Genomic DNA, 9,890 nt, shown 5'->3' on the forward strand with positions numbered 1-9,890 from the left:
GAGCAGAATACGCTGCAGCAGGCGGCGCACAAGGTCTCCCAGGCTATTTCTTTCTTTGCAAGTTTCCCTTAGATTTGCTTCAAAATAAAAAGAGGGAGGAAGAAGTACATCGAAGATACAGATGTAAAAAGAAACTGGCGGAGTTCTCATGAATTCCAGGAGCCACCGCTCTTCCTCTTCCCCTGAGCGGCCTGAGGTGGCCTCCGGAGACAGGTTCGCTACTCGCTGGACCCAGAAAACCCTACAAAATCATGCAAGTCGAGAGGTTCAAATCTTCGTGTTCACTTTAAGAACACACGTGAAACTGCCCAGGCCATCAAGGGTATGCATATTCGAAAAGCCACCAAGTATCTGAAAGATGTCACTTTGCAGAAGCAGCGTGTGCCATTCCGTCGTCGCTACAGTGGTGGAGTTGGTCGGTGTGCGCAGGCCAAACAGTGGGGCTGGACACAAGGTCGGTGGCCCAAGAAGAGTGCTGAATTTTTACTGCACATGCTTAAAAATGCGGAGAATAATGCTGAACTTAAGGGTTTAGATGTAGATTCTCCGGTCATTGAGCACATCCAGGTGAATAAAGCCCCCAAGATGCGACGTAGAACCTACAGGGCTCATGGCCGGATTAATCCATACATGAGCTCTCCCTGCCACATTGAGATGATTCTTACTGAAAAAGAGCAGATTGTTCCTAAACCAGAAGAGGAGGTTGCACAGAAGAAAAAGATACCCCAGAAGAAACTGAAGAAACAAAAACTTACGGCCCGGGAGTAAAATCTGCATAGAATAAATGCAAATAAAAATAAAAATAAAAATAAAAATAAAAATAAAAATAAAAATAAAAATAAATTAAAATAAAATAAAATAAAATAAAATAAAATAAAATAAAATAAAGAAACTGGCGATGGGTACGTTGGGGCTCATCATACTCCTCTGTCTACTTTTGAATATGTTTCAAATTTTGTGGGAAAAAAAATTAAACAATATAGTAACCCTCGCCCATCCCTTTGGGATTTCTCTTCTGCTTCTCCTTTCTCCTCTTCTCTGATTCTCTCCCCTCAACATCCTGACACTTAAACTTCGTCTTCTCTCAGACATTTGGCTCTTCCCCCCTCCTCCTCCTCCTCCTCCTCTTCCTCCCCCTCGTCTTCCTCCTCCCCCTCCTCCTCCTCCTCATCTTCCTCCTCCTCCTCCTCCCCGTCTTCCTCCTCCTCATCCTCCCCCTCCTCCTCCTCCTTCTCCTCCCCATCCTCCTCCTCTTCCTCCTCCTCGGGAGGTGCCTACCAAACTAACCAGTAAATTCAGCAAGACAAAGGACTCCCCGCGTTAGAGGACCCACCCTCCTTCCAAGGCAGTTTAGTGACCATCTTTTGTCACTTGAGCATACTTCGGGGCCTTAATCCCCAGCCGAAGTGGTTTATCAAAGTAATTCTCCCAAACGCATACAGTGCTTCCCTCCAGAATACCAGTGAATAAAATTTTCTCCATCTTGTTACACTTATTATTCTGAATTCCTTTGCACTTTGTTCCAAAGAAGCCAGTCATTGAGACTTGATTTTGAGAACCAAAGCTTGCATTCAACAACCTCTGAAAAGAGTGGTTAATTCTATTTGAGTTTCTCTCCATAGTCCCATTCAAACCAGGTTGTGTGTATCTAAGAATAAATGGAGTCACCGCACAAGAGGTTTATTATCAGAGCTAAGCTTCGGGAAGCAACTCCCACTACTTAATGCTGAAAGGAAGGGAGAAAAAGGAGGAATACAGGCTGCCATGAATGGAGAGAGGGGACTAAAGAGGAAGAAGGGAATGGATAAAAAAGGAGGAAAGGGGGACAGAGGCCTTGGAACTGCTACCTATCACATCATACAACTCTCTTTGCTGTGTCAGTTCACAAGAAGAACAGTATCATCCGCACAGATCAGAAAGGCAGCCCTGACGGTTGCCCCCTTCCCAAAGCCTTGGCCTTCTTTCAGTTCCGTCACTTAGCCTGTGCTTTGGTTCCTACTTTTGTAGTGTTGCTAATATTTTCACTGCCTCTTTTTTGGTTAAGAGAGATAAACTTAGTCCCAAGGACCCCGAAGACCTGTGCTGTGACCTGCGACTCCTGATTCTGCCGACAGACGTTGACACCAGCCCTGAACCTATTTTTGTTGTTGTTGCTGTTGTCGTCAGTTTTTATTAAGCTCACCAGTTTTCTTGCTGCTGCACCTGCTGACCAAAAAAAAAAAAAAAAAAAAAAGCCTGAGAAACAGAGAGACCGGTCCCTCCAAAAGGGACCAGGGGCCAGATTGTGTCAACAATTCCCCTGCCCTGAAAGGAGCCGGCCTGACGAGTCCCGTGTTGTCAAATGACAATTGTGACTCCTTGCATTTCAAGAGTCACGCACAAATGCTTCCATCTGAAGCCCTCTGGGTAATAGTAGCCTTTTGAGGTTATGATATCTCTGGATGGAATTCAATAAGAGAAATTCACTTTCAATTGAGCCCTTGGAACAGAGCCAGGCAAGCCTAACAATACAATATGCTTCCAAAGAAAATTGGACTTATCCTCGTTTTTTTCTTTCTTTTTTTTTTTCTCTCTCTCTCTCCTTTTTCTTTCTGCCTCTAACCTTGTTCACACGTTACCTTTTCCCACTTCCACTCCCTTCTTCTATCAGGGGACAGCAGAGCTTTTAAAAATAAAACCCAGCACTTAAATAGGAGCAGTTTGTATAGAATGACACAAGCTCCCACACACAGTCCTGAGAATTCACTCTTTCCTCGGCTGACCTCTGCCACTTCTACCGGGAAAATGGCACAGAGCCACCGTGAAGGGGGTGCCCGGGGATTATCACAACCAACAGTTTTCCATTACTTGCTCAAATAAAGAGTTTGACTTTTTTTTTCTTTCTATTTTTTTTCCTTTTAAACTGAGAGGAGGTGAACTGTACAAAGCCTGCCAACGCCACAGTCTGACTGTTGGCTTTTTCCCCCTCAATCTCTCACTCTCTCTTTCTTCTTCCTCTTCTCCTTTTCTTCTTCTTCTTCTTCTTCTTCTTCTTCTTCTTCTTCTTCTTCTTCCTCCTCCTCCTCCTCCTCCTCCTCTCTTTCTGCTTGGTTTATTCCTCATTTTGCCAAGATTTTTCTCTGAATAATTATTATTTCTTGGCCTGGAAAAGGTTGTAATTCTCTTTGTCTTTTGCATTTGATCATCCGAGTGGATTAATGTGGGTGTTAAATGGGTGGAAGGAGTCGTTTTCTTTGTCAAATTCTCTTAATCATCCTTTTGATTTCACACTCTCATTCTGCCCACCCACCCACGTCCCTCCCGCCCCCCCAAAAGAGACAGAGATAGAGAGTGTGTGTGTGTGTGTGTTTCTTCTCACATGTTGTTTCCTTTTCGGAGAGCATTTCATCTGAAAGCCTGGAATAAGTCAATGTTTAAGAGAATATCACACAAATGTACAGCTTCGTATCAATCCACTATGAGTGTGTGTAGGGGACAGAGAGGGGTGTGTGTTTGTACTTCTCTTTTGCTACAAATGCAGTTTATAATTTGTTTCCCTGAAAATCTTCCTGGTTCTAATATCACAGCTCAAGGGGCTAAACTTTGGGTTTTGTTTGTTTTTCTCTCAGATAAAAGCATAAAGGAGGCAGTAAGTAAATAATAATATTTAAACTAACACCAGTGAAGGCCAACTACGTCAAGCCCGAAGTATGTGATCTCTTGTCCTCTTGGGAGGACAGAGCAATGTCTCCTTTTGACCCCAGATCAGCACCTTCAACTGGACTCCTAAAGAAGTCCTACCAACCCACAATCTATGGACCCTCCCTTGCCCACCCCATCTACCCTGCATGGATTCTTTCAGAACCATATTATGGTAAAATCAGTATTAAGATTTAGACACTTCAAAGCTATCATGGGTGGGCAAATGGGAAGTGCTCTATAGACTTAAGAAGACACCATGGAGGGCTTGCTCCACTTTTTATTTTTTAAAGTTTTTATTTATTTATTTTAGAGAGAGAGAGCACATGAGTAGGGAGGAGGAGCAGAAAGAGAGGGACAAACAGAGCCCGCTGAGCCTGATATGGGGCTCCATCTCACGAACCTGAGATCATGACCTGAGCCAAAATCAAGAGCTGAATGCCCAACCATCTGAGCCGCCCAGGCACCCCATTGGTCCACCCTTTCAATAGTGGCCTTGAGAGAAGAGCACCTGGGAGATACACAGCCTAGCAGGGAAATTTAAAGACATTTGACCAACTAGTATTAACAGAACTAAGAGTTTGGTTGGTGTCTGGAATTTGCAGTCATTAAAACCAAGTGCATTTGGGGCTCCACCCTCTCTTGACCCCGTTGTAACGCAAATAGTTCCATGATGTTTCTAGAATCATCTGGTTTCTTAAAGATTCCTAACCTACTAAAAATGATAAACTCAGGAAGAGATGTGAGTTAGTATAGTCATTAAAGCCTTCCTACACCAACCCCGTCCATGAAGTTACAAAAACTATAACATTCCAGGCACCAATGGGGGAATCACTACGTATAGTATAAAAAAATCAATGCACACTGTTACCCACGTGTGACCATACGGTCACCCAGCCATTTAGATAACTGATCATCACAATGGATCTCTTATCTGTCTAGGCAAAGATAAAAAATGGATTGGGCCTCAAGTACCGATTCTGATTGATTGGCAATAGCTATCTGAAAAGCTGTACTGAAAAAGATCCTGGAGCCACATCCAAACCCAGCAGGCAAGAATGCTGAGAGCAGTTAGCTGTATCTGCCATGGGTAAGAGTGGTAACATAAATTTTGTCTATTAGCTATTCCTGACAAGGAGATTGCAAAGGCTAGAACAAAAGACATCAAACATGTAGATTGCAGAGGCTAGAACAGAAGACATCCTACCAAGTGGAAAAGCCCTATATATTTATAAACAGCAAGTATTTCAACCATTTAAAATGTTGTGTTTGGGGGCACCTGGGTGGCTCCGTCAGTTAAATATCTGCCTTTGGCTCAGGTCATGATCCCAGGGTCCTGGGATGGAGCCCTGTGGCTGGCTCCCTACTCACAAAGGTATCTGCTTCTCCCTCTCCCCACCCCCGCTTCCTCCCCCAGGTTGTGCTCTCTCTCTCTCAAATAAATGAAAGCTTTAAAAAATTTGAATGTATGTATCTCTAATAGCTACCATTGACTGAATATCTACAGTGTGACAGACACTATACTAGGATCAGTACTCCTATTATCTCATTCCATCTTTATAATAACATACAAAGTAGGTGTTATCTCCATTTTGAGCTGACAAAATATAGGTTCAGAAAGGTTAAATAACTTGCCCAAGGTCTCATAGACAATAAGTGGTGGAGCCAAGACTTGAATGGAGGTCTTCAGTGAAGTCCAAAGCCAAAGATCCTGCCATAAATTGTGCTGCCTCCTTGGGATTACAAGACATGAAGAGAGAATCAGGGAGCGGGAATCCTTGGCAGTCTGCTGCCAAGTCTTACAGCAAAGTCTTCAAACTGCCCATCATTCTTGTTGGCTCCTGACAGCTCCAGCTAATTGTCTGCCATTAGGCAGTTGAGATTTTTAATTACAGTTATATTCAGCTGAGCTGAAATTTCAGCTAATTATAATTGAAATTGAGGGCTAAAAGCAAGTTTCAAAGGTCATCCAGTAGTTTTCTTTGGGTCTATGTATGTCTATTTTGTTATGTTAAATAAGTAGTACATATATGTGGTTTTAAAAACCAAATATTAAAAAAAATAAAAAATAAAGACCAAATATTATACCAAATGATTTAAATTGAAAACCCATAATCCCCTCCCCTCCACCCCACCCCAGTCTTGCTTCCCAGAGGCAAGTAATTTTAATCATTTCTATTTTTATTTCTCCTGGTGGTTCCAATCTCTATATAATAGATAAATGGCTCCATTTCTTGATTTATTATCTTTAGACATTATATACTGACTTCTGCTATGATAGATGAAAATTGAACTCACACCACCTGTACCTTCCTTTCCTTCCTCCTCCTCTTTCTTTTAGTTACAGCCCCATTTTCAGATCTTCTACTCAACATCTGCAACTTCAAGTGGCATATTAGAGCCTCATTTCTTGTCCTGTCAACTATTCACAACTATTTCCTTTTTCCTGTCTTCCACTCCCCAACCTCTGCCAGCCATTTCTCTTATGTTTACACTATCAAGATAAATAATGTCTATATTCTCTTTGTAACCACAGTCAAGTTCTCCATGACTTACATGATAGAATTATAAAAGATGAAAAAAAAAAAAAAAACATCACATTTCTGGCATATATTCAACCCGATTCTCCTTCACATTCCATCAATTGGTCAAAATCATGCCTCAGGTGAGTTTGCCCTATAGATGAACCATTGCTTTTTTGTAGTTTTATTGTTGTTGCTGTTTTCCCAAAGTTTCTGATTCTCTTTTCCTCTTTTTTATGTTATATAACATTATAATAATTTCACAATTTTTCTAAGCTCTCAGTATATGGTTTCATTTATAAGATCCCCTTCCCCCCACATTGCCAAGACCTCTTTTATACAGTCCATCTTTCCTCTCCAATCAGGATTAGTTTCTCCCTAAACCTAAGACCCACCCAGCTGCTAGGCTGGGGTTTCTGTTTGCTATTCTTTCAAATTGGGGACTTTGTCTAATAAGACAAGAGGAAGCCACTTTCTTATTTCACTTCTTTTTTTTTCTCTGAAACCCATTCCCTAATAACTTCCTAAGACAGTGTGCATAATCATAATCTTTTTGAGTCCTTTATTCTCACTTCTAACTTGACTGATAGATTAGCTAGGTATAGAATTTCAGGACAAAAATCACATTCACTCAGAACTTTGAAAGTGTTGGTCCAAGTCTTCTAGCCTCCACTGTTGCTATTGAGAAGGTTAAGGCCACATTGATCGCTACGGTCTGAATGTTTTTGTTCCCACAGAATTCCTATGTTGAAATCCTAATGCCTGATGTGATGGTAGTTGGAGGTGGGGCCTTTGAGAGGTACTTAGATAGATCACGAATGGGATTAGTGCCTTTAAAAACAGATGCACAGAGAGTGTGCCAGACCCCCTCATCAGAATACAATGAGAAGGGCCAGTTCTATGAGCCAGAAAGAGGACCTCACCAGAATGTGACCATGCCAGTACCTTGATCTTGGACTTTCAACCCCTAGAACTGTAAGAAATAAAAGTTTGTTGTTTATAAGATACCCAGTTTCTGGTATTTTGTTATAGCGGCCTTAACAGACCAAAACACTCATTTTTCCTTTCCAAGTTATCTGCTTGCTCTTTCTTTCTTCCTTCTTTCTTTCTCTTGTTCCTTCTTTCTCTCCACCCTTCCTTTCTTTCTCTCTTTCATTCTTTATATTCTACGTTCTTAGAGGTTTCTTTCACTTTGTCTCATTTTATATCAGTTAATTTTGTTAGCAATCCTCTTTTATGTTCCACAAGATTTTTCTTATTTTATCCTTTTTTTTTTTTCCTTTTTACAAAATTCTCTTGTTTTATGAGAGCAGTATTTCCTCAAATCCATCTGAGGGAACTAAATTTTTTAAGTGCTTCTCTGTCTCTTGAATTACTTCCATTTCTTCAAGGCTCATTTTTATTTGTTGTTAGCCATGCTTTTCCATGTTACAGGCTTTGCTCTAAGGTCCTAATAATCTTCAGATATCTTTTCATAAAGGAAGCAACAGAACAACTGAGCAGGAGCTCTATGAATAAAGGTTTGGCTTATCAACTGACAGGCTTTGCTTCAGGCAAACAGGTGGAAAACCAGCCATTATATCTTAAGACCCCTCACTTGCAGAATAGAGAGAGCTTTACTCTGGGGTAGTAACCCTCACACTAGTCCTCCCCCAAAATTCTGTTTCTTCGGAATATTCAGCTTGAGGACAAGGGCTGTTGTGGGTTCCACGTGGAAGATAAAGGGAGGGGATCAATGGCTCCATTGATCTTTAATTTGTCTTGTGTTTTCAGCCCCACTTTCTACTCCTATCTTCTGACATGCTTGCTGTCTCCAAGGACCAAGCCTCCCTACCATTCTGTTGGGCAATGGATGTTCTCATTCTGTTTTATTAGCCAATTATTTCTCCATATGTTTTCTGCCTTCTAGAGATTTGTTGAAAGATCTGAACTATTGCTATTCTTATATACATGTATTCATTTTAGTCCTTGTTTGTATAAATTCTGTACTATAATTTTAATGCCATCCAAGAAAGAGAATATGTGTGTGTATGCGTCTTTCACTTTGAACTGAATGTCCATAGAGTGATTTTCAGGCAGTGCTCTATGAAAGGAAGCTTGTGGGAAGCAAGGCAGTAGAAAAAGCAAAGACAAGACACCAAAATAAGAGATGAAGTGAAGCCTTCCCACTTCAATCAGAGCTCTCTGCTTTTATTTATCGTCCTTCTCCAGACTCCACTTGATTATATCCTCCTACAAGAAAGAATCAAAAAATTATTCAAGAAAAAATATAATCTAGGGCTAAACTAAGTACTCCAGAAAATGAGCTTTCAAATGTAGCCAGAATAATTAAAGACGTGTATATAAGAGAGATAGAACCTGTAGAAAGCTCTGGGGCTGAAAAGGCACATTGGGGCCAGATTCTACAGGACTTTTTAAGCTATGTTAGCAAGTCTGGGCCTTATCCTAAACATAAAGAGCAATTAGAAAGCTTAAAGCAAGGGAGTGAAAGGATTTGATGTGTGTTTTTGAAAGGTCACCCTGACTTCAGATGCATACAGATAATCAGCAGGTGGGCAAGGACTTTTCACATTTTCTCTCACTTGATCTCCACCACACCCTAGGGAGGTGTGAAAGGCAGGTATTATTGCTATTCTTAATTCACAGGTGAGGAAACAGGCTCAGAAAAAGTATATGATTCGGTTCAGTTTATACCAGTAGTAAATGTCAAAGCCAAGCTAGGAATCTACTGCTTTAAGCTCCTTTTGTACAAGTGCTAAGGAACTATGGTGAACCAGTGGTGTCTGACCATTCTCAGTCACTGCCCAACCTGGAGGACCATCCCACCCTCCTGGCCCCATTCCCTGCATACCCAGGAGCTCTTACCACTAATTAGCCTTGCAAACCAGTCACTCCAGGTTCTGAAGGATAAAATGCAGAAAGAAGATAATAATGTGAGCTCATCATCTAGTATGTACCCTTTCTTCTCTCCCAAAATCCCTTTATGAATATTATATAGGGCTGAATAGTGTCCCTCCAAAATTATGTCTACCTGGAGCCTCAGAATATGGACTTCTTTGGAAATACGGTCTTTGCAGATAAAATTAGTTAAAGCTAAAATGGGGCTATACTGGATTAGGGTGGGTCCTAAATGCAGTGATTGCATGCTTTCATAAAGCCATGTGAACACAGACACACAGGGAAGAAGGCCGTGTGATGACAAAGAAAATAGAAATCAGAGTGATGCAGAAACAGGCCAAAGAATGTTCAAGATTGCCGAGAGCCACCAGAAGCTAGGACTAGGCAGGAAAGGATTCCCATACACGCTTCAGAGGGAAGCCAACACCTTGATTTCAGACTTCAAGCCTCCAGAACGATGAGAGAATAAGTTTCTAGTGTTTTAAGCCACCCAATGTGTGGTAATTTGTTACAGCTACCCTAGGAAACTAACACAAGTTATTTTTTTTTAAACTAACACAAATCAGGAGGGCGGGGGGTGGGAGTGAATGGGTGACGGGCACTGGGGGTTATTCTGTATGTTAGTAAATTGAACATCAATAAAAAAAATAAATTAAAAAAAAAAAACTAACACAAATCAAAAGCAAGGCAAAAATAAAAGGAGAAGAAGAAAATAATTAAAGTTATAAAACATAGATTTAACAGAAAAATTAAAAACTGACTACGAGTTTGGGTGCAAGTCCAAATGTTTTC

At 41.0% G+C, this 9,890-nt stretch overlaps 1 protein-coding gene across 1 annotated transcript; it reads left to right on the top strand.

Moving 5' to 3' along the window:
- The first annotated feature begins 309 nt into the window (after positions 1 to 309).
- LOC100683563 (60S ribosomal protein L17-like) lies at positions 310 to 797 on the top strand. Its single transcript, XM_038551469.1, has one exon. It carries the CDS (start codon positions 325 to 327, stop codon positions 766 to 768), a length of 444 nt encoding a protein of 147 aa, XP_038407397.1. The 5' UTR covers positions 310 to 324; the 3' UTR covers positions 769 to 797.
- The last annotated feature ends 9,093 nt before the right edge of the window (positions 798 to 9,890 follow it).

The sequence above is a fragment of the Canis lupus genome, chromosome 10, assembly GCF_011100685.1.
Source record: "Canis lupus familiaris isolate Mischka breed German Shepherd chromosome 10, alternate assembly UU_Cfam_GSD_1.0, whole genome shotgun sequence".
Taxonomy (NCBI): Eukaryota; Metazoa; Chordata; class Mammalia; order Carnivora; family Canidae; genus Canis; species Canis lupus.

What these genes read in the sequence shown, in the direction of transcription:
- LOC100683563 (XM_038551469.1), top strand. Translation starts at nt 325, where the DNA reads ATGCATATTCGAAAAGCCACCAAGTATCTGAAAGATGTCACTTTGCAG.